The sequence below is a fragment of the Micropterus dolomieu genome, linkage group LG04 (assembly GCF_021292245.1).
Source record: "Micropterus dolomieu isolate WLL.071019.BEF.003 ecotype Adirondacks linkage group LG04, ASM2129224v1, whole genome shotgun sequence".
Lineage (NCBI taxonomy): Eukaryota > Metazoa > Chordata > Actinopteri > Centrarchiformes > Centrarchidae > Micropterus > Micropterus dolomieu.
In genome coordinates, this window is record NC_060153.1 from 32,247,768 (window position 1) to 32,273,393 (window position 25,626).

Sequence of the window (25,626 nt, forward strand, 5' to 3'; positions counted from 1 at the left end):
TTTACTGTGGATAAACTGCATTATCACAGTTCCTACCCTTAGATAGCCTATAATTCCATTTTAATGGTCACGGTAGGATCAGTTAAAGGGGACATTGGGATTATTTATGATATTAAACACCTCACCTTATCTTTTCCATATCGTCTCAGCAGTTCATAGGGCCATTCTCTAACAATGTTCTTCTGTGTTTCTCTCAGTAGCAGTGCCTCTTGCCCCACCTGGAGCCAGTACGACCCCTGCAGGCCGCAACGTGTCGCTGCATCGTTCCTCTGAACCACCACCCAGAACTCTGAGACTGGAAAGAAAAAGGAGGATATTTTTTTCATTACTATTACATTACATTTACCAAGTATGGATAACTCCACAGATTCTGCTTGTCTCTATCACAGTAAACTGTCTAGATTTGTTGCCTGCAGATACCTTTGCTTTGGCTGGTTAGAATGACAAGTAACTAGAATGAGAAGTTACCTACAGACTCTGCAGGCAAATCAGGTATGTATTGCTTGCAGCCAATCACTTTCAATTCAGTAATTAAAAGTAATTTGTGGAGCTCAATGACTAATTATTTGATATAACAGAGGGAAAGAGTTTGTGAGAGGTGGAGAGCAGAAATTGCATAGGAGCAGAAGATTTACCTTCATCTGTTGAGGCATAAATCTGGTTCTCCTCCATATGATGATGACGAGAGCCTGAGCCAACACCTTTCTGAAAGAGAAACAGAGAGCAAGGAAATGAAAGGGAAGCACAGAGTTATCAAATGTGCTGCATGCAAACTGATTTATACTACTTACAAAATTTGAATGCTGCCTACTTATGGTCCGTTTTGCCAGAATAACAATAATCGGAGGCCTAACAATTATTGATGTAAATTCTGTTACCTCTCACCTGAAACGTGCTGTGACACAGTTTTTCTACCCACTCCACACAGTCGTCTTTGAGTGCAGCAAACACCATTGTTCTGTCCTGTGTCTCTACACAAAATGCTGACATGTTCTCCTGCAAACAGCACAGATCGCAGCTTGTAGTACTTCTTCAACCATTAATGATACATGTGAACATGAAAGGCACTAGAAAGGCTGACCATGGGACAGGCCTCAGCATTTGGGGGGAGTCTGAGGACGCTGATCAGCTCGGACAGTCGGACAACTTTCAGCTTCTTTTCCTCACGAAGCTGGTGATGTCTCCTGACCCCAGAACCATGATCACCTCCAGCACCGCCGCCTGAAGAACACATGATGGACAAACAGACACAGGATTGTTATTTTGAAATAGTTTAAAGTAAGTTATGTAAAGCAGTTTTTTGACAATCCTTTCAACTTACAGGCTAAAGTCAAAGTGAACTGCTTTTCATATTGTGACTTGAAACACAAAGATATCCCCTTTATCCCATTGAAAAGGAACAATATAAAGCAACACAAAGAAAGTACAGAGCAAGGGAGAGGAATGCCTGGACGAGGACACGGTAGAGGGAGAGGAGTCAGAATGTCAAAACACTAGCACATTTTCTTACAGCAAAGCATTTACACGTCACGGCACTCCCGGGCGACCAAAACTCACCATTTGTACAACATGTAAGTAAAAATCTGAAGTCGCAGGGACAAATTTTCTAGGAGGAGTTCATTAAATCGCCTGTGGAATGTGTAAATCGCCTGTCGTGGAAATTGTGTTCCTGGTGAGAGGTTGAGCAAATAATTGAGTTACAACGAGCCGTTGTCTTTTAAGAATTTCTTTAACAGAAAAGCATAAACAGAGAAGTACTGCAACAGAATCAGCTGACCCAGAGGCTCTGTCTCCTAAGACAGTCTGTCCCAGAGCAAACAACGGCATGATCATTTACACAGTCTGAGCATCTATGTTTTGGGGAACAAAAGATGGAGAAGGAGAAGAACAGCTAGCGAGGAAAACAATCAACAACCCCACATCCCTGACCTAAACCCCACACATGTGGACAGACTGGAATAACAAGAACAATAATAAAGATAGAACAGGTTAAAGATTTAAAACAATATATAAGACATAATAAAAGGAGAAAAATAGCACTCTTATAAGTACTTGCATAAAAGATGATAAGTGTAGGAAGAAAACAATTTTCTGCCCTTACATCGCCAAATATGACAATTAAATCCAAAATGGCTGACTTTCTGTTTGTTGTTGACCTGCCTGCCTTGTGTGCAAAGTTTTGTAAGTTTTCGAGACCATTTAGGCCATCAAATAATGAAATGTGTTTGCAGAAATAGTTCTTCAGTTCTGTTTTCCAGCCAACATGCTGTGACCGTGATTTGAAACATCAATGTTTGTATCTGAGGGGGGGGGGGGGGGTCATGTCCCCCCCTTAAAAACCATCAAATAATATAATGAAATATACTTAAAATAGCATTGTGTAAATAGTAAAACAAGACAAAAGCAAACAGGGCAATGAAAGTGCTTTTTAAGTTTAGAAACATTTTGAGTCCACTGCCTGCAGATTACTGTAGTTTGTGATTAAACACAAAAATAAATTGGATAATTAAGTAGAATTAAAATGCTGTGCAATTTATTTTCAGCTCCTTCCAGTGAAAATGTTATTTTATAATCAGTGTTTCATTATGACCATACAAATGAGACCAGTGACCATAGCTAACATTTTACTGGTGCTGATGGGGATCCTATTAAAAATACATTTTTCCAATAAATACTTACAAAAATGTTTGTGTATGCTGTCAGTTATAGATCCTTGAAAGAAATAATATTGGAATCGGCCAACATTAGAATCGGCAGGTCAGACCTTTTAAAAAATATCAGTAACTAGAATCAGCCAGGAAAAATGTGATTAGTGCACTACAGCAATAATCCTGTGATATTAGGCTAATACCGTAGATCTACCGTTGTGTTGGGTTTTGCACATAATGATGTTAAAGTGGCAGATCAGTTGGCCTGCTGCTGTAAAATATCATATATATATATATATATATATATATATATACTTAAACCTAAATTACTATGTAGCCTAGAGGACACAAGTTATTTAGGATTTAGGCTTCGTTTTAGCTATGGAGTGATACATCTTGTCTCTAAATGATCTTTGTTGGGAGCTGCACATGCTCAGTTCCTAGTTAAGGACTACTAGCCAATCAGAAGCAGAGAAGGGCGGGTCAGCGAGAAGCCGGTAAACAGCTCGGGTTCAGCCGTACGTCTTGGCAACACGGACTGGAGCGAGAGTTTCAGAGCGGTGAGTTATTAATCTGTATCCATAAAGTTTTAACTGAGCTCTGTCTCTACATCACAGGAACAACTTTATGTCCACTGACTGCCTGGAGGGTAGCTAGTGTTTGGAAGGGAGAGGAGAGCTGTGTGCTGCCAACACCTTTGTCGTTGCTTTTTAACGACCTGGGTAGCCCTTTTGCGTCAATTATTGACGTTAAGGGATCCGTGGTCAAGTTAGCAATGCTTAGCAACAACAAACACAACTTTCTGTAAAGTTAGCAACAATAAATATGTAACGTCCGGTTAGACTTTCCAAATAAAAGCGTTTCCAAACATCGCCATTTTGCAACGCCGTTAGTAAAGTCCTCAAACGTTGCAGTTTGGTTGGGTTTAGACACAGAAAATACTTGGTTAAGGTTAGGAAATGATCATGGTTTGGGTTTAAATAACTATGTATATCAGTTAAGTAAGTTAAGTAACGTCACTTTGTAACTTGCCTAAATAAAAATATGTAATGTTGACTTTTTGTTTCACGTGGGGCACGAACCCCAGTGTCCTGGCTCAAAGTCGGGGTTCTGCTCCTCCATCCACCCCAACCACCTCCTTACTCAGTGTTTTCTGTTAAATATCATTTACCGTCAAAAACTGACGCTGCAGGGCTTCCCCCAATACGTCGAACCATGACGGAAAAGGGATCCCCAGTGCGTCACAAACTGACAACTATGAGTCTATATGTGATGACTCTGGAGTGAGAACGGGTTGGTGCTGCAGCTCAGTGTTTTTCCACCGGTGTTTTTGAGGGCGTGTCCGAGTAGCCGCTTGGCGAGAGTTTTATGAAGCGCATTTAGGGAAGCGGCTGGACTACAAACCGTTTTCTGTGGGAGATGGGAACTCCCTTTGGGCTGGACTTTGGGTTTTTTCGCTTTACAAACCTGTTACAGCACAAAAGGTAAATAACTCAATAAAGGAGAGGGGAAAGCCAAAAAGCAGAATACCACCTCTTTAAGAGCTGATTTCAACTTTCTCTATTGCTTTGGTTTAATGGACATGAAATGCCTCCAAAGCACCAACAGAGGGTGCTGAACGAGCAAACATTCCCAGCATACCACTGTTTAGCTTGTAAATGTATTTTCTTTTAGGTCCAGTCCACTGTGGACGAATAAAATATATAGATTATCAACTATCTTAAGGAAAAACTGATATCAATAAACATTGATTGCATTTAGAAAGACGATCAGCATACAAATTTCAAAAGAACTACTGCGTAGCAGTGGGAACTGAACACCACACGGGTGTTTGAAGTTGAAAGCAATTATCATGGCAGCTGGAGGTGGGATTCAAACCTGGGTCTGACCAAAAAGAGCTGCATGGGAAACCAGCACTCTAAGCAAGTGAGCAGACTAATGTTAAAATCACAATTTGATAATTTCTTGATAGAAAAGTGCATTTGTTTAAAAAAAAGCTTTGCAGCTATTATTTTGGTGTTTTTAGCTAAAGCCTGTCCAAACTCCAAACAGGTAGAAAGATATAGCAAGTTAAAGAATTAGTGACGGGGGAGAACTCAGGCTGGAGTTAGAACAGAGAATGAAAGAGACACGACTGTCACCTATCAATTAAGGTTCAGAGCTAAAAAACTAAACCTCCACTGCGTGGGCACGTGAGAAAGCAAACTCAATCCTACAATATTAACATATGCTGCGACTTTGGAGTTTACTTTCCATCCAGTTTGTGTGAGAAGCACAACAGAGACGGTAAATATGGTGAGAAAATGTGAATTTAGAAGAAAATATTTTGGCACAAGAGACATTTGTAGCTATTTTAGCCTTCTGACTGACTGTACACGTGACATGTTGGTAGTTAGTAACTGTGACCTAAGTGTTCCTGTTCAGGCTTGACCTGGTTTTATTCAGTGATGTGGTGACTTGCTTTTTCAAACCTAGGAGGCAGGTATCATCCTAAAGTTTCTTCAAGGTCTTCAATACCATAAAAACACTATTAGTATTTTTAATAAAAATTGTTGTGGCATTATTATTGCATTTGAACCGTGAAAAAAAGGTTATGAATGTATGGGAAACAAATATGTTTTGCTAGAGAAGTTTGTTTATTATCATTGATGCACTCATCTACCAAAATCTTTTTGAATTTGAATATTTTAAATGCCTATCACATTTCGATATGTGTGAGGTGATTCATTTGGAGTCATTCTATTAATTAATTACAAAACTTCAAGTTTTTATCACTTGACAGCCCTATTTATTATATGTTTATTTATTATTATTAAAAAGGTCAAACTTCAATTAAAATCTGACTAACTATCAGTGCATCAAGGCGAACCCAGGCCAGGCAATGTGGGGCGGGTCGGTGGGGCATGGCCCCCCTGGTGTTGGACATGCTGTGGTTCCGGGGACCTGGGGCCTCTAGCTTCTGCTCATGTCTGGGTGGGGTGGCGTGTCCCTGGGCCTGGGATCGGTTGTTTCCTCCCCTCGCGGAGGACCTCTTTGCCGGGGGCGGTCTCCCGGCTCTCTCAAAACAAGGTTGTTTTTGGGGAGGGCTTTGGCCTGCTCGTCCGGTGTCTGGGCCGGCATCGGGTTCGCCGGGCCCCTGGCTCTGCCTGCATTTGATGGAAGGGGAGGCTCTGGCTGGGCTTGGGGGCTGTCAGCCCTGGTTGTCCCACATTCTCGCTTCCTGGCCGCCGGGGCTTCCTGGTACTGCTCTCTGCTGTTCCCCCTTGGGGCGGTGTGGCTGTCCCTGGGGCATGTGGTTTCGAGTACTTTGCGCTCTGGGGAGGGTTGCAGGGTGGATACTGCGTTTTTTGCCTGCCTGCTGTCGGGGCAGGTGCAGCGCTGTTGCAGGCTGATATACACACACATACATCCACACACACCTGCACACAAATTTATGGTTGTCCATATGTCAACAGGTAGTTGTATTATTATTTATGCATGTCAATAAGTTATTTAATTCAATTGTGATAATTTCCTTCTCATTTGTGTGCTGTGCAATTTAAGTATTTTACTTGACTTTTTCATTCTCCCTCAGTTGTTTCATGTCTGCTGTTTATTGTTGTTGTTGTTTGGCTGGTTGTGATTTACTTATTTATGATTGATTGGTGATTATAATGTTATCATAACTGGTATAAAATTATACAAAACATTTGATATTGTGGAACTTTCCTTTAATACCACACTTGGAAAAATACAAGCAGTATAAAACATTACTATACCTCCAATTTCCTGGATCTCCAGGCGACCCACTCCACTGCTACTGCAGGGAAAAAGAGACATCCACACCGGCTTCCATCTCTGATAAGAGTGAGCAAGAGATGGTTAATGAGTAGTAGAAGTTGGTTATGAAATTCAGAATTACACTGGCTGCTGTGTCACCAGCATGCAAAATAGCTATATCACATATAGTAGTTCACGTTTATGATGGATTACATAATTTTCTCCTCCGCCCTCTACATGAGCTCCACCTTTTACCCGTACACACATGCACTTACCTAAACCTTTTCCCTGTGATTGTGACCCTTCCACATGTGACCCAGAGAAGTAAACATTAGTCACATCCTCTCCGTGTTAATCATATAAAACAATCTAGAGAATGTGAGTAAGGACAAACACCATCAGGCACTTCTGAACCATTCCTTCAAAATAAAGGAGGGAGTGCATGCATGTGTTTGTGAGTTGTGCTTTAAAAGAACTAATAAGTAAGTCACAAATACTGTACCTCGCGTTTCAATCTGATAGATTAAAGCAGGTTTATAAAGGAAGCAGTTTAATTTATAGATGAGGCGGTTGAGATTAAGATTGAGTCAATCCAATGATACTGCTGCAGTGATACCCCACAGCATGAGCGTGTGCTGTCAGTGCTACACAGGAATGCATGGCATGGAAACTGTGTTGTGTTTCAACTTGTCCATTTGGATTTCTGCTCTGGAGTGTCCCTTGAGCAACACACAGAAAGGCTGAGAGCTTTTTCTACAGAAACTATGGCTCATATTTTATTCCCTAAACTAACTGGAATCTGAATGAAACCGAGACATAATATTGTTTCACATGTTAAATCCATAAAGCACAGAGCCGTACAGTATTATAAGCCAGTATTACAGAACATCATCTCTGGGTCTTTCACACTTAGTCAAGTCAGTTTTCTTTTCTATTTTTAGTGGAATCATAACATACATTTAAAAAGTAATATCATCTGAAAGAATCCTATGTAATATCTCAGGCTCATAAATTATCACGCCTACTGGAAACAGTAAAGTTCAAAGTAAATCTGTTATGTACTTACTTTGCCAGCTTTGCGTGGTTGGAGAAAAACCTTCCCTGTTTTGGTCTGAGACTCCATCTGAGAAGCAAGTCAGTGCAGTTATTGCCTTTAGATTCAGAAAGACGTATGAGCTTTCCTGTTTTCTTTCTTCCTTCTTTTTGGTCAATAGTGGAGGGGAGGCGTGCCCGCAGTGAGACATTCTTGAAATATGATCCTCATCCTGATACACGTCCGCAGGTAGAGGTGTAGTCAAGAAAGTGTGGGGGATGGAGTTAAGGACTAATTTCTTATTATATAATATTATCTTTTTATATATAAAGATCAATCAGCAGTCAGTGTTAGAGATTTATTAAAAACTTAGAAGGGAATGACGTTCCACCTGAAAGAATCTCGGTAAATTTGGCAAGATAGTCTTAAAACATATAGGAAGGCGAATTACTCGTCATTAATAAAGTACAACCCCAGGTTTCTTTTCAGCACTGTAACCATGCTGACAGAGTCACAGCTCTATTAAAGGTTAGGTATGTAAGTTTTAATGAAAGAAATGAAGAACATCTCAAAAACTATCACATCTAGTGCATCAAGTCTGACCACTGACAGATAAAATGTAAGCCTCACTGTTTCTGTGCCACTTTGTCCATTATAAACAGTGTTGGACAAGTTACTCAGAAATTGTAATAACTTACTAATTGCTTAAAAAAGTAATGATATTACTTAACTTATTACTGGGTGACGTCATCAACACATTTCTGTCCACGTGGCAAAGACAAAACACAGCGCAGGAGAATAACTACATGACATTACAATCCAACTACATATTTTTTCTACCAGGGCAGTAAAACTTCAGCTGGCTGATCTGAGTTTCCATGCGTTTTATTGCCAATAACATTCATCAGCTGATTGTCTCATGAACATAGGTGGCACATTTTTCTGTCCATGTAGCAAAGCCAAAACACGGCGCTGGAGCATAACGTTACATTACAATTATTCCAACTACATATCAACACTTCTCTCTGGGATTATGACCAGCTTTCATTTGCATTGCTAAAGTTGGACTAACATAATTACCTGACCAGTTTGAAAACATTTGTCCCACATCAGAGCCTTCTACCTGGGAAAATCGAATCGAAAAAAGATTTCAAAAAAATCGATCCTAATCTGTCCCGACTTCATCTGGCTTCATTGTGTTTTCGCTTCTTTGACCATGAAGATTCACACGCTATCGGCTCGCGCTAAAAAACACGTGCGCTCCTCCATTTGTCCAAGTTTGACTTCTCTTCTTACTTCTAATAAACCAGATGACTACTCAGAGACTGTATTTCCTCTTTGACCTTCTTCTTACACATTCAACGTAGTGACACTGCTGGAAGAACAACAACACAGTGCCGTTTGGGCTACTGTAGAAACATGGCGACGTAACATGACGCCCTCCATATCAGGGCGACCCGCGGTTATGTAGCTAGAAATGGTTCATTCTAAGGTAATAGAAACATAGCCGTTTATTATGTATATGTGTAAGTATACACAACCGAAAACATAGTTATGTTGCATTTCTGTCCATAAATCCTCAGAAATATTACACACTGCACCTTTAAACTATGTATTCCTAGAGCCTTCAGTAGTAACAACTAACTAACAATTCTAATTATTAGAGACAAAATTCACAACCTCAACCAGTAACGCTCTATCTTCAAACCTTAGAAACAGCTGTAAAACCTTTAAATCATTTAGACTGCTTTTCTCCGATTGATCTTCACCAACTAACTTCAATGATTTCTTCCTCTAAACCATCAACTTTCTCTTAGGCTGTGTTCACACTGCAGGCCTTAATGCTCAAGTCTAATTTTGTTCCCCCACATTCGATTTTTTTTGTTTGACAGTTCACATTATTGTTTAAATGTGGCCCATATCAGAGTCCACGGCCTGAAAGTGACCCGCAACGATGTCACAAGCAGCACGCTGTCACACAGAAGTAAACAAGGTACCACAGAGGTTAGCTCTGGTTAGCTCATACTTGCTAACCCTCCTGATTTTCACGGGAGACTCCCGTATTTCATCGCCTTCTCCCGGTTTACTCTCGGGTTTCCAAATTATGACAAATGTTCACAACTTTCTGTCCTTTTCATGACATACATAACTGTTTCTGGCACTGTACAACGCATATACCCCACAGCTCTCTCTCGCTCTACTTTGTCCGCTTGGATAAGTATGCATGTAACTCAGAAGAGAGCTGGTGACCTGGTAGATTACAGGTGTAAGAAAGGGAATTTGAGAGCAGATGATAGCGAGGTAGAGAAGAAAGAGTATAATGCATAATAATGACCTTTGTGTGGAGCTTTTTTTCCCCGTCTGGCGGGGGAACAGCTGAGTGACGTCAAGGTCTCCCTTTCCCGTAGTCTTAGAATATATATAGAAATATATATATAGAATTTAATTAAAAGAAGAGCTGTGGGTATGGAATTGGTACTGAACCACATAAGGCCTAATTATTATACGATGACCTCACACACACACACACACACGTATTCTTGTTACCAGGTACAGATTTAAAGACACTGCAGGTTCTGTTCTCAGCCTCAGTAAGGACTTGTAGAACAGAAATATAAGCACCTAACAAAATAATGCAATACATTACAAAAAGACATTATTTTGTCCAAGTGTTTCTTTACAGTCTGTAATGTTGCTTTGGAGCATGAATTATCCAAAATGACACCCGATTACGGAACATGCTGGAGCAAAGGTCACTGCTAAATATAATGAGGATGTGACTTTACATGCAAAGGAACAAATCCTGCTCCCATATTTTCAAGTCTCACTTAAGATTTCTGCTACAGATTCTGAGGAAGAGGGAAGAATGTACACTGATTACTAAAAGCCATTGTACAAAACATTGCAGTTCAATTCAACACAAATGTTCCCTCTTGAAACATGTGGTTAGTGTGAGAGCTGGCTCAACTCAAGCTCTAACTAAAAATACCAAAATCACGGCTCAAAAGCTTCATTCTGTGTCAGACTTAAAGGCTCCATTTTAGGCTGCAAGAGCTTGTGAGTTCTATCCCCAGCTTGAGTGTCAATTGGTCACCACTTTTGAGTGTATGGTGTTTCAACTCTATGAGTTCCAATGTTTAGTTCCTACAAACAGCAATAGCCAGTTTTAAACCTGTAATAAATGTGCTTGCTTTCTGTCTTTCCAAACGTAATCATTGTCTACGTGGACATCAGTGTTAAGAGTAGTCGTTGCTGTTTCTAATAAAAGAGTTTTCTTATCTAACGATCAGCAGGATGACTGAATTTGTCTGTGCCTACCAAAACCGTCACATATCACTGGTTACATCAATAGCTTAGATTTAGGCTGAAACACAACTTAAAATTAAATTTAGGGAGAGATCGGGTTTGGGTTAAAATGAGCTTCACTGATACAATAATAAACGTGGTTGTGGTTAGGGAACGATGGTTGTCATGCTTTTAAAAAGACTTGGGCTTTGAAACGGGAAACAAACAGTGTCCCGTGTTAAAGTCTGAGGGTTTGTTTTCGACTTCCTCCCTGTGGGGACTTTTTCACTTTACATTAACGTCATGTGACTTTCTCCTTTGCTCCTGTCATAATTACTGTGGCCGCTAGAGGAGGCACTTGATGAAACGACTGATGTCATTATGCACTGCTACTGCAATGTGACAAAATGGAGGTAAGTTGTGATACAACCTCTGAGGATTAGCGTCTATTAACAAAGAGTGTAAAGTGCTGTCAACATGTTCATCTCCAGCAGCTGCGAGGAGAGAGAGAAACTACAGGCTAACACCCTGCAGAGGTGTGTGCGTGTGCGTCTGTGTGCACGTGTGTTGGTGAGAGAGGGAGGCATAACCTACGATTTGTTCAACATTTCACTGTCAGCTAGAAAATGGCCTAAATGAGGGTCATCCTTCCCTCAGAGGAAGGTCACCTCTATAGAGCCACACACATGCTTTGTGCATTAAGGGCCTGCTGTTTGGTATATGTGTGTCTAACATGAGTCTTTTTCTCATCTTTCACAGAGGCACTCACAGATGATAGCAGTTATGTGATACAGTTGAAATAAAGTGTTATAGTGGGGACTGTGATAAAAGCTGGATACACTGGCTTAACAGAGCCAAGGCCATAACCAGGGGCCTCATTTATTCAAACGTTGCATGCACATAACAGAAAGCAGATTTGGGATTTATAAAAAGCAAATTGCAACTTATAAGGCACCAGGATGAAACGGTTTGAAATGGAAATTACTGTGTAAAATAAATCTAAATATAGTATTTCTTTTAACTCCCTGTCAGCCTCCTTAGTTGAGTGTTTGTGTAAATAAATGTTATAACACAAACGAGGGAATCCAAATTATGTACCTGGGTCATCCAGCGTATCTGTGTGTCCCTCCACCACCGTCACTACTCAGAAAGGAGTCCCATAACTTCAAGTCACTTATCACGGGGGGTCGAGCTCCAGTATCCAGGGGCGCACATTCTCTTTTGCTTCAACCTCCCCCAATAACAACTCCAATCTCACACGTGCGTCAACTTTGCAGTCCTCATCCTTCATGCAGTCAGTATGAATTAATAGTTTAGGTTTCACTGACCGTTTATAGGCAACTATGGGTGTTAAAAGGGTGAGACAAGATCCTCGCTCACCTGCGGCAACTTTCAACTTGATTGTGATTTATAAAGGGGAAAACTGGCACGGAACACTGGTAACCTTTTGAAGTGAATCCTAGGCACAGTTTTATAATTGAGGACCCATAATGGAAAACAACATATCTGTTCAAGCATCCGTGCACATGGAGGTACAGGTGCGAATGGGAGTGGGAGTTGCGGGTTCAGTTCCCACTGCGACGTGTCCCTGAGCAACCTCTGACATAAATAGAAACTGAAAGTTGCTTTGGGTAAAAGCATCGCCTTTTCATGCTGAAAAAAATGGTCAGTGTGCATGGTTCAAAAGGGTTGTACTTAGTCTGTGAATTAGTCATGGGTGTGTTTTGGGCATGACATAGAGTATCATCTCCCATTCCCTTTAAAAGCCAGGTGCGCTTGTACCTTGGTGCATTGCTATTATAATGCTGGATAAACGATAAACAGCCCCCTCCTTCTGAAACTCTCTACCCATACACATGTGAGAATGTACTGAAATGGACTCTTTCCAATCACTTATCAAAACTCACCTCTTTACCACCTAAAATCTACTGACTCCGGCTGCGGTGCGTTACGGCTGCAGAGCTAATTGCGGCCATTATAGTCAGTGCCAGATGTGGCTCTCCACTCCGCCCCGCAGAGAACAGGTAGAAGGTTTATTTTTGTCAGAAGCCGCGTCAAGCAGCACAGAGCAGATCGAACCAGGCAGGAAGACAGACACAGAACGGCACAGAGAATCCGGTCAATTTTCAAAATAAAACACCCTGTGGTGACTGATCCTAAAACAACAATAAACATGGTTAAAACAGACACACACTCTGTCATGATCCTGTCTGTGTGTCTTGTTTGGGAGTCTGGGTTTTGGTTCTATATCTTTGTTCTTAGTCCTGGTCCTTAGTTCATGTTTTAGTATTCACTCCTAGTTCTTGTTTACATTATTTTGGTTTAGTCTCCTCTGTACTCTGTGTTCTCTTTTAGGTTCTGGCACTTTTTAACTTGTGTGTTTCTGTCTTTGTTGGTTGTTCATTTTGCCCCATGTTTGCCTGTCAAGTGTTCTCTCTGTTTTCCCCTGCTCTCTCTCTGCCTGCCTGTGTCTCGTTAGCCTCATGTCTGTCACCTGTGTTGCTCCCGCCCTGCTTGTTAGTCCCTGTGTATATATACCTGGTTTTTCTGTCTTGTCTTTGTCGGGTCATTATACAGTGTTTGCAGTGTTCTTGTCGTGTGAAGAAGCGCTGTCTGGATATCTGCCTGAAACCTTGTCAACCTGTATTTGGATTTGTGTTCTCCCCTTGCCCTTGTGGATTCTTTTGGACTCAGCCACTGATAGTAAGTGCGCTCGCCTTTGGTTAATAAATCTTTTAACTATACCTGCCAGTCATGTGTTCTTCGTTTGGGTCCTCCAACCTGCCTCTCCACACTCTGTAACTCTGAACTGTAACACATTCATCATGAGCTGAACTCAAAGATCTTAGAATTTCTCTATGTACACAAAAGACCTATTGCTCTCAAATATTGTTCATTAATCTGTCAAAATCTGTGTCAGTGAGCACTTCTCCTTTTCCCAGATAATCCATCCACCTCACAGGTGTGGCATATCAAGATGCTGATCAGACAGCATGAGGATTGCACAGGTGTGCCTTAGGCTGGCCACAATAAAAGGCCTTAGGCTGGCCAAAATAAAAGGCCTTAGGCTGGCCACAATAAAAGGCCACTCCAAAATGTGCAGTGTGATTGTAAATTGCGTGTGCATTCTAAAATATTGCATGTGCAATTGTATGGGTGATTAACTAAGAATTAGATGACAACAGGAGCAAACACAATGGAGGCGGCAGTATTTAAATGAGGGGTTTGTGTGTTTCAATGGTTTCTGCTATGGAGAGTCGGGAGGGAAAGCAGCTACAGCGTAAAAATCATTCAGTGCGTCCTGAGTATGTAAGTACTTGGGACAGCAGATCTTGCTTCATCCAGCCAGAGGGAACAATCACCGACCATCCACACCGTGCCCGATTGCCCCATTCCCTCTCTGATACCTACAATGGGAGTGTTGCTATTACACCAGTGATCCATGCACTACTGCAGCTGGGGGCTCTCCACAGCGGCACGCAACTTTCTAAATTCTTCCATCTCACGGAGAAAAGTATAAACAGTATTGCCAAAGCTTCAATGAAAATACAAAAACATAAATAACATAAAATAATTTTATTTCTATCAATTGAAGAATAATCTTATCTAATATTGTTAATTTCTCTACATCTTCTTTCATTACGTCTGTGTCTCCTTCTCCAACAGCAGCCATCTCTGCACCTTCCTTTCAAACACAGATGCTGTTGCACTCACATGAAATTGCCTTTAGTCTTGTTAGATCACACTGCGTGTAGTAAATAAATGTATTTGCAAGTTACCCTCCCATTACTTTGCGCAATAAAACTGAAACGTCCCTAATTGCGTATTCATTAAGGCAAAAGTACTAAATGAACAACAGCTGCTATCTTGCACTTTTGAAAGACGTCATTCTGCGTGCACACCAGTAGATCAGCTTACTTGTTAATTTGCTGGTGATATCAAGTTTGCTTCCGTTTTTGCTCACGCAAACCTTTAGTTAATCAGGCTCTTAGAGCAGGGATCACCAAATAAGTCTGGCATCTGGTCAAATTTTTCCAAGCCGTTATGTGGCGGGCCAGAACAAAATCAAACCAACCAATCAAAGTTGAGCAGGATGTTATTTGGCTGCTGTAAAGTTGGTTTGTTGTCATTCATCCACATATCGAGTACACAAATGAACGAAATGCTGTTTCTCAAGGCCCATGGTGCTCATTACAAGATTACAATAATCAACTTACAGGACAAGACACAAAATTATTACTACACTAGTCAAGACAAAAAAAGGAACTTAGATATTAAGGTGGAGTGAACGTGGTTTAGCTGGAGCGTTGTAAAGTGCGTAGTTCAACACGTATCTGACTCTATACTAACATCAGCTGGTCAGAGGTCGGTAATAATGCTGTAATAATACATGTTAGCTACATTTATATGAAGTAACATTAAATAGCTGCATTTCCTTACTTACCTACTACTTTGGATTGTTACAAATACTTTGCTTTAAAAGTACCAAATAGTCAAACATTGAAAAAAATACATCTGTATCCTTTGAGGTGATGCATCGAGGAATCGAATCGAAACGTTGACCTGATAATCGTAATCAAATCGAATTGTGAGATCAGTGACGATGCACACCCCTACTCTTCCAATATCAAGCTAGCTAAAGTTTTATTTGCTAGTCTGCCTAGCTCCTCACCGTTGTCACATTCAGCCTGTCGTGCAACCTGGTGCTTCTTCATACTTTTTTATTTGGCCAGAAATTTGGCCATTGGCTCTCTGCTTCTTTCATTTTATCAGCCCCCTCCTGTTACGCTGTACACCCACGACAGCAACCCCCAACATGGAGAAAACTCTGTTGTGAAGTTTGCAGATGACACCACCATCATCAGCCGGATTTCAAATAATGATGGGACTTATCATGAGACATATAAGGAGGAAATCAGCACTCTTGCAGAGTGGACAACATACATGGACCTTTTCCCCTATGAGACTCCTAAATTCAAATTGTAATTGTCTCTTGTAAAAGAGATTCTGAATCTCAATGGGACTTCCTGGTTAAATAATGGTTAAATAAAAAATTAAAGAAAATTCATCCTCAGCACTGCTTGATGCAATTTAGCTTATTTCTCTTCTGTAGCATAAGAAAACTACAAATTGCATTTTGCTTTACAACCCTGTTTCAATATAACAATTACATTTTTACTTGTACCATTTTTTAATTATCTTTAAAATGATGAAGAAAATCCTTCAATCATCTATGATAGCGTCTGATATTATTTTGTAATGCACTTTCCAATAGTGCTGCATTAAGCGATGACTATAGGAACATGTAACAAAAGTAGGTGGGAAAAAAAGAAATTTCCATATTTGTACATTTGTGCCCTATTATGGAAAAAGAAGGCCAGCATTATAGGAAACAAAAAATACAGAGTAACAATCAAGCTATTAGTCTTACATTGCCCTGTGGGTGCAAACTGTTTAATGAGCTGGTGTACTGTAGAAAAAGCAGTGTTTGGAACAGTATGCATTGTAAAACCATAGTCATTACTGTATCAAAGGATATGAGATGATTTTGAGTTGAAGTGTTCAGTTGTTGTGGGACCCTCTTGCCTAGTTCTTGCTCGCCTCTGGGTTACCAATTTAAAAAATCCTAGGATCACTCAGATGAGACTCAAGTCAAAGTGCACTCAAAAGGCATCAATATCACCATCAACAGAGACTATATAGGCTTCAGTATCCATAACATAAGTTGCACCCGGTTTCCAACCAGGATAAATGCACTGGTTTGTGTTTTAGAATACTCCACCACACTGTTGGTTTCAGAATATGAATATTACATTGATCTAAATACTGTACATACCAGCTTTACCTGCTGAGTTGACATCAATCTCCTAACTAGGTCCCTTTATAAACATGGAACACGTAACATTTCTGGCTCCAGCTATCTGCTACATTGATGGTGTTTTGTCATTCAAAAAGAGCTCTCAGTTAAATATGTGTTTATGTCTGTTGATGGTACTGTTAGAGAAATACTCACACAATACATGGAACCTGGTGCACGAAAATGAGCCAATAGCAGAGATTGATAATAATAACTGATTTTATTTTGTTAGTATGACCTTGTGCTGTTCTGGTCTTTACAGTAATGTGACAGCAGTTAATTTAGACTTGCTGTGTTGGAAGCATCATCATTATTCAGACATGTGACCAACATGTAAAATTGCCATCACATTTATGTAGGACGGATTATGCAAGCACAATAAGTCAGGACTGGTGTAGTAAATGTAGTATGGTCAATAGACATTTTTTGAATAAATGTAACTTTGAAATGTGTATAGTACTGAGTTTCAGAATGGATGAGGAGATTACTTTACAAATAAACATGGAATTCCATAAGGAATGAAGGTCAAGGTAAACTTTATTTCTCCACAAGGTAAAATCCATGTGGTCATACACATCTCAGTTAAAGCACAGAGGTACACTATACATGCATTAACAAATACACACACACAAGACATTCTGGATAATGGTTTTAATATAAATACATTCTGAATATATGAAATCTGAATATGCAGTATTTCCAATATTCCATTTCTAAATATATAGCACACACAATACAGATTGCTAGACTGCAGGAAGAGTTGACAGGTAATGTTAAAAGTTTTATTCAAATTTGCAACGTCTGGTTAGAATTTCAAAATAAAACATGCTTTATTAACATAACACTTAAAACTGTGAAACAGTCACAGTGTGGTTAAGTTTAGGCATCAAAACTTCTTGGTTAGTTTTAGGAAAAAGATCATGTTTTGGGTTCAAATAAGCACGATAGTTACATAACTTAAGTTACATAATTATGTTTCTGTCTCTGTATCCCTGATGATACAGTGATGGAGAATGATCTCATAGTGCTGCTGAGCACTATAAGCTGAGCTGAACATCTGCTCTCAGTATTAATACACTGTCGCTTAAGACACTTTATACCTATAGTGTAAGCTCCTTTGTTACTTCACCTGCAGGAATAACAAAAATATATTGGATATAGGCCTAACCTGGATTCCAAAGAATGTAGAGTTGTGTTGTAGGTGCCTAAAATAGCTCCTTGTTTTATATTCCATGTTTATATTCCTGTAATAGCTTGTGATTTCATTGCCACTACTAAATGACCCATGGTCTACAGTAGGGCAAATTGTCATAAACACAGGATGTACAGCCGGGAATCCACACGCGCCTCTGTGCGACCCTGTCTAACAGAGCGGAATGACAGAGAGAGAGAGAGAGACAGATGGAGAAAGAAACAGAGAGAAGCGTAAGAGGGAGACAGAGAAGATGAGGAGGAGGAGAGCTATACGGACACACACAGGAGGAGAAAGCGTAATAATTCATGGGTGGGTGTCAAATTTGATCCAGCTCACTGGGCTTCTAATTTTGATTCAGCTGAAAAAAATAATAACACTATAGATGATTGGCTGAGCCGTCTGGCAGTCATGCCAATCCGGAATGGAGGCGGGTCTCTCTGTCCCCGTGTTTCAGGAGGGCACAGATCGAGCCCAGAGCAGTCTGAACAGCTGTCGTGCGCTCCGTCGCTTTTCATCTCAGCCATTTCACTTAACTGATTTATTCTGTAAGATGCCGAGCTTCCATGTTTTTCTTCGTCCTAGGATCGGGAATTAACCGAACACTGAGTTTGGGGAGTTCTTTTCGCTACACTATGTCTGTGAGTTGCGCCCTTCCTGCTGTCTGACCACAGCTGGAGCACGAGCGCTGTTCGCGGTGCTGAAAGCGTCAAGAGGCGCGAGGAGAGCAGAGGTTTCCGAGCCTCTGGAGAGATGAGGAGGCACAAGCTCTCTGTGGCGGGCTTTTTAGTCGCCTGGAAACTAGTCCTGTTTGTCAGGTAAGACCTGGCTGTACGTTCACCTGCATGACTGTGTTAACTGGAGATGGAGAGACAGATTCTGGGGGGGGAAGAATGGACCTAAAAAGTTGCTTCTCTTACATCCTGCGCAGCCACAACACTGCACACTCTGGAGCCTTTTAACAGGTGGTTTGCATACTTTTATCTGGATATACTAGCATGAGAAAAATGATTTAGCCTACTGATTTCCCAAGACAAACTACTGTTTGTGTTGCAGGAGTTTCAGAGGCCTTGGCTTCAGATAACTGCCTGCTGTACACATTTACTCTCTGAGAGTCGCTGGTATAGCAGTAGCATAGATTTCCAAATACTCAGGAAACAGCATACATCTCTCCAGGCATGATTGTAAACCAGGGACAGCTGTTTGGAACCTGTCATTGGCACACAAGCTGCCTTAATAATAATAATGTGGTTAAAAAGGAGACAATCAACATGGCTGCCATTTTATTCACCATAACAGTAACCTGAAGAGTTGTTGGTGTAGTCTGCATTAGATAAATTGGTACATAAAACATGGAATTATCGCTTTTATTATTTTTAAGTGTCACAAAATGTTTCCTTGCCCAACAACAAGTTTAGGCTTGTTTGTAACCACTGGGGTGTTCTACAGGGCACTTTTAAAGTAAGTAGATGCCTCCCTTACAGAGATATTAAAAGCACAAAGTGCTTTTGTGATGGCAGATGACTGACCCCAGAAGGTCTTAGCAGTTAGCTAATCAAACGCTGAGGTCTGTAACCAACAAACAGGGAGTAAAACATGTGATTATTTGCTCAAATTAAAGGCGGTTGGACTCTCCAGTGGTCCTTACTGCTTACCAAAGAACCAGTGGGCGGAACTGCTGTGACATCACGCGCATACCCTCTTTGTAACCAAAATCAAGAAGGCTACAAGCAACAGGCAATAAAATTTGAACATTTAGTTAAATGCAAGAATTTCCTAAACATTTTGTGGCGACAGTGTGTGAACCACCAGCTCAGCTAAGGTTATCTGGTATCCCAGCATTAAGCAACTAGCCGACCTCGTGTTTGTGCGTGCTATCTGTCCAGGTGCAAGGTAGCAGAAAAATCGTGGTATGGAATATCATTGATTTGGGTATTCTCTCAATAAGCAAGCGGAACGGATTTTATAATGCGATTGATTTTATCTGTGGAAGACTGCGACATATATGTATTTTTGCCCACGTAGTTATTGTACTCTGACAACGCGTTTGCATTTAGGTTTGTGTTCAGTGCGATCACAATGCATCCCTGACCATCTTCAGAGGTGGTTTGGCCGATGGGATCACAATCCGACCTCAATGGGTCTTGGGTGCATTTACACCTGTACTTCCATGTGGTCAAGAATTGCAATCCAATTACCCAAAACGCATTTTCATTCCAGGTGTAAGTGGCCTACTAGATTTTATGTTTCTGCATGTTTGTTGGAAGCCTGGGTTTATCAACATGGCATGCTTCCCAGAATCCTGTGACGCCTCCTCATCTCTGCAGTTCTTGATAGTCGAGACCATAGAGAGGTGGGTCAGTAATAGAGCCCGACTGATAAATCGGCGTGCTGATATGAGCTAATTGCAGATAAATTTGTGTCTGGGTTTATAACAGCTGATAAATGCCAATTGAAAATGAAAGAGATGAAAGACGGATCCTTCAGTCACGTTATAAGTGTTGTCTTGGATAGTTTGTCCAACAGAGGGCACTCTGCAAATCCCCTGTTAGCAAAACACCTTTTTGTAAAGCCACCACACAACACAGCAAACAGATGAGATAATCAGCTGTACTTTTGGTTGAAGTACTATTTATGACAATAAAGAGTTTATTTTTAAACTGCATTGGTCAGAGCCGTGAGCTCACGCAGTGAACGGGTTTTGGACTAGTCAGGATCAGCACTCAAACTCACTGAGGTATGTCCAGAAATCCAAATGTAATAATTCAATTTAAAACAAATCATAATCCAAGCAGGAATGGAAAATCCTAATTTGAAGAGGAGGGTCTGGGAGTCCTCCTCCAGAAAATCATATAATAATAAAAGACTTCATTTCTTGCATTCTAGTGAAAATTTATGCACCAATTTATGGTGGAAATTTCTGTATCTCGATAAAGGGAAACACAACCTTCAGGCGGCAGGTGACAATTCTAGACCAAAAAAAACCCATATTGCTATTAAATATGTTTTCTCCTGTAGATGAAGGTTTCAAATTTAATAAAATCTATTAATTTCATTGAATGAGTCAATTCATTTTATTTCAGTTAGAAACTCCTGTGTTTCAGCAGGATTTCTGCTCACGTATATGATCTGTGTTCTTTGACATGTTGAAATAAAAGTCGCTATATTTTGAGACCAACATCATCATTTAAGGAGAATTCACAATATTTATTATTCCACCTGCCCTTTATTCTGCTGTGCATTACGTTATTGCTCCACTGATAATGTCCCCTATTGTCGGTTTGACTGACGCAGTTTGGGGCTGCATGTGAAACCGAAACTAAGTGAAACACTTGTGTATAAGCATTATTGGTCGCTTGAGGCATGAAGTTTTGTTATCGTAATGCTGTTAGCAGTAAAAATAAATAAATTCCAACTCCCATGTTGTACAGTTTAATTGCCCATAAAGATCAGCTGTTTGTCATAACAGTTGTTTAACAGAACAGACGTATTTCTGTCCTCGCAGCAAAGACAAAACACAGCGCTGGAGAATAACTACATGACATTACAATCCAACTACATATTTTTTGTACCAGGGCAGTAAAAGTTTAGCTGGCTGATCTGAGTTTCCATGCTGTACGTTACGTAAATTAAGCCAACTACATATTATACACAACTGACAAAAGAAACATGTTACTTCTCTCTGTGATCATGGCCAGCGTGTAGCTAAAGCTGTTGTTTTCATTTGCATTGCTAAAGTTGGACTAACTTATTTACCTGTCGAGCAGAAAACAGGTAACTTCAGCGCCACTTTGGAAAAAAAGTGTCCCGCATCAGCGCCTTCCATCAAAATCCACAACTATATCCATCAATTCTGCTGTCGTCTGTCCTGACTTCATCTGGCTTCATTGTGTTTTCACTTCTTTGACGACGAAAATCCACAAGCTATCAGCTCGTGCCAAATAATACGTGTACTCCTCCATTTGTCCAAGTTTAACTTCTCTTCCTTTATTAATTTACTTAGTTTCTGTAGGAATGTTTGCTGCATTTAACTTTGACTGCTTAAGTAGTTTTTAGGCTTTCTAAAAAAAAAGAAAAAAGTAAAACATGCAAAAGTTTGAGCAAGCTTTAACATGAAAAGTAGCTGAAAAGATCAAAGCCACAGTAAATCTTCTTAGTGGGGATGGATGGATTCAAAGACAAAATTTTGCAGGCGGATTGTCATTCAGCTGGAGCTGGACTGGATCTGCCTCCAGCTTGTCATTTCTGCATAATACTCTCTTTTAAAAGTCTTTGTTTCTCCCTTTTTTCCCCATTCTGGTTGTTTTCCTTTCAGCTGTTTCATTGTTTGAATGCAGGAGGCATTATCTATGGTCACTGGTCATATCATACCACAACAGTGGCTCGCAGCAATGTATTACCTTAAGCTGATATGCATTCTGCAAATGTATGTTTGTGTGTGTACGTGCGCATGGCCGTAACCAGCTATGAGGTCACCGAGGTCTGTACCTCCATCATTATATATAGGCTATAGCCTATCAATAAAAAAAGAAAATTGAATAAAAACCATTGATAACACTATTGACTTAAATGAAGGCTTTAGGACCATGGCTGCGCTGAGTAAAAGTTACGGAGCCTGAAAGGGGGGTCCGATTTGATCTGTCTCTGAGCCTGTACCGCATCCGTCATGCCGGTGTTGTATTACACTTAAGGGTCTTTTTCTACGCCTTCTATGTGAAAGTGGTTGCTGGATTATGCAGCAAATGTATGAATGAGCGAATGCGGCATAATGGCGGATGAAAGCGACTACTGTGTTTGTGAGAGAGAAAGCACTGAGGGGAGGGGCTGAGCTATGGTGAAATGCGAGGTACCCATTTTAAATTAGCTAATGTTGATGTAACTTATGGTGTGACCGGAAAAAAAAAAAAAATCAGCCAACATCTTTTTTTTGCAAAGGGGTACAATCAGCATTGACTCCTGGCTCCAGCTCCAACTGGCAGTGATGTAAACAACACAACCCAGGTGTGCACCCTTTCACCCCTTTCGCCCCTTGGTCGCTCTGTTTTGTTTTTCTTGTAGTGTGCTCTGTAGCAGTCAGAGCTCCCCCTGCTGTCCATAAAGTGCCAGCTGTTTCAAACCCGTGCTCCAGCTTTTTGGCCACGCCTCCTTATACAACCCCCAATCCTAAATGTGATATAGCAAAGCCTTAATACCAAATTCCCATTCCTTACAGACAAATTATCAGTCCTAAATCCCAATCACCCAATCTTATCTCCTTAACGCCCAATTCTAAATCCCAAACGCCCAATCCTATATTCTAAATGTCAAATACCAAATGCTGAATCCCTACTGCCTATTCCTAAAAGCTGATTCCCATATACCAAGTGCCATTATTCTTTTCATTTTCAATTTGGACTTTTAGTTTGTATCTGACCCAAAATATCCTCCATATTATAGCAGGCATCCGTCACAATCTGAAATCTGAATAAGATGCAAGAAAATCTGTGCTAGTTGCCGCTGCTGTATTAATAAATTCCATTTAAAAAATAAGGAACCAGACTTCACAATACCCATCCTATCAGACCAGGATTAAGTTTGTGTGTGTGAATGTGAGGATGTGTGTGCCTGTCACTACCAGTGCATGGCAAATATGGCAGAAAGAACACTTGTTACTGCTGAAGGAAACATGTGGCGGAAAAGCACAGTTAAGTGGTGCTCTGCCTGGCTGTGTGTATTCTGGGGAAGTGATGGGGGGGAGGCGAAGGGGGCAGTCTCCACACTAAGTGAACATTTGGCTGAAGGCAGTGGTCGACCCCGTCCCTGTCACCGCACTGGGCTGTCCTAGGCAGTAATGCCAAAAATACCCCAGGGGTAGCTGGGAAGTGTAGTGTTTCTGATGTATGCGTTAATCCAGCAGCTAATTATTCTGAACAAGTACTCCAGCTGCAAATAGACTAGAAATGCTACATATTAATGCAAGGCCCTTTTTGTAAAGCAGAAGAGTTTTTTCGCCTTAAAGTGGAGTCCAGTGTCTACAACCCTTAAATGGAAATATCCATAGAGCTGTCTCGTCAGGACTAAAGATGAATTACTGACTATACAACTTTTAACGAATGATGCAAAAGTAAGCCTAAATTAAGTCAGGCCAAATATGGTGACAATACACTGTGTGCACAATTATTATGCAAGTGATCATTTTGACCATATCATATTTTTAATGCATCCTTTCTCCAAGCTGTACAAAGTTGATGTGTGTTTGTGTAATGAGGGAGGGTGTGGCCTAAGGAAAATGGGCCAAAAAAGTGATTTAACTGACACTGAAAGGTCAGAAATTGTAAAATGCCTTTCAGACATATGCAACGCTCTTGAAATAACTAAATCTTTAAGGCGTGACCACCGGAAAATCAAACGTTTTGTTGCTAATAGTCAACTGGGATGCAAATTATCTGCAAAATAGTCAGTTTCATGGTCTGTTCATGATCAAGCAGCATGTGTATTATCTTTCCTGGCTGTAAATCTCATGTTTGTGAAGGGCCCACAAGTTCTCAATAGGATTCAAGTCAGGTGAGGAAAGGGGCCAGGTCATTATTTTGGCATCTTTGAGGCACTTGCTGGTTAGACAATTAGTGGAGCACTTGGAGGCACGTGCTGGAGCATTGTCCTGCATAAAGATCATGGCCTTCTTGAAAACTGAGGATTTCTTCCTGTACCACTGCTTGAAGAAAGTTTTGTCCAGAAACTGGCTGTTGGTTCAGGAGTTAGTTGAACTTTTTCCAGGTTGAAGATGGACTATCTCATCCTTAATGATAGCCGCCCATACCAGTACCCCTCCTCCACCTTCCTGGCATCGGAGTCAAAGTGGTGCCGTATCAGTGATCCATCCAGTCCCTCAAGAGTCACTCTCATTTCATCTGTCCAACTGAAAACTGTCTTCGGGTATTTCTTTGCCCAATTGTGAAGCTTCAACTTGTGAATCTTATTCAGTGGTGGTTGTGTTTCAGCCTTCCTGACCACGGCCATGTCTCTGAAAACTTAGCACCGTGTACTTCTGGACATTCCAGGTAGGTTGCAGTTCTGGAAAATAGTGGCACTGAAGGATAATGGGCTCCTGGTAGCTTCACGTTTAATTCTACTCAAATCTAGTTAATTTGCATCTTTTCTTCATGCGCCTCAGTTGACTATTTGCAACAAAACGGTTGATTGCCCAGTGGTCATGCTTCAAAAGTTTATCTATTTCAAGAGTGTTGCAGCTGTCTGAAAGGCATTTTACAAGTATTGACTTTTCAGTGTCAGTTAAATTTCTTTCTTGGCCCATTTTGCCCGAGGAAAAGAAACCGCTTAAAAATCATGACCACCTTGATATAGGGTGTTGATCCCTTAGGCCACATTACAAAGATACACATCACACGATATGCTTAAATCCAAAACGTGTTCACCTGCGAGCGGAGGGGAAGGTCTCTATTCATTCAACTTAGACTGTAAATTTCCAGCTAAACTGAGGCTTTTTGAGGACCCTTTCTCTCGCCTTTCATTTATCGGTCTTGTGCAGAGTTTTGCGTGCACGCCGTGCTGCCGACAGCTGCATGCATGTCGCGGTTCCAAGCGGGTCAATTTCAAGTAGCCGGCTGTTCAAAAACGATAATATTCTTTGTGTGGTTCATCATCATAAATTGTCCGAAAGTCCCGCGAGGTGCGGCAAACTCTGCACAACACCAGTGAAGCTGCGGCTCAGTCTCTTCAGCAAATGTTCCTCTTCCGCCACCACACATACTCCAACACAGACGACCCAGGGTTAGGGTTAAAATTTTGGATTTATTTAGGCACTTTAAAAACATTTATTTCTTTTTACATGTTTATTTACAGCATTCAGCGT

At 40.8% G+C, this 25,626-nt stretch overlaps 2 protein-coding genes across 3 annotated transcripts in view; one reads left to right on the forward strand and one right to left on the reverse strand.

Moving 5' to 3' along the window:
• dok1a (docking protein 1a) overlaps positions 1-7,530 on the reverse strand; it is a 13,293-nt gene extending 5,763 nt beyond the window's left edge. Inside the window, exons 1-6 of the mRNA XM_046048503.1 lie at positions 7,474-7,530; positions 6,407-6,485; positions 1,082-1,221; positions 886-996; positions 636-705; positions 126-295 (exon numbers count right to left, since the gene is read on the reverse strand). Of these exons, the coding sequence (XP_045904459.1) occupies positions 126-295; positions 636-705; positions 886-996; positions 1,082-1,221; positions 6,407-6,485; positions 7,474-7,530 (627 nt within the window). The remainder of the gene's footprint in view (positions 1-125; positions 296-635; positions 706-885; positions 997-1,081; positions 1,222-6,406; positions 6,486-7,473) is intronic.
• A 5,778-nt stretch (positions 7,531-13,308) lies between these two features.
• The window catches only part of glra3 (glycine receptor, alpha 3), a 74,893-nt gene continuing 62,575 nt past the window's right edge, over positions 13,309-25,626 (forward strand). For both annotated transcript variants that reach the window (XM_046048365.1, XM_046048364.1), the window contains exon 1: positions 13,309-13,428. The gene's annotated coding sequence lies outside the window, so the exon portion shown is untranslated. The remainder of the gene's footprint in view (positions 13,429-25,626) is intronic.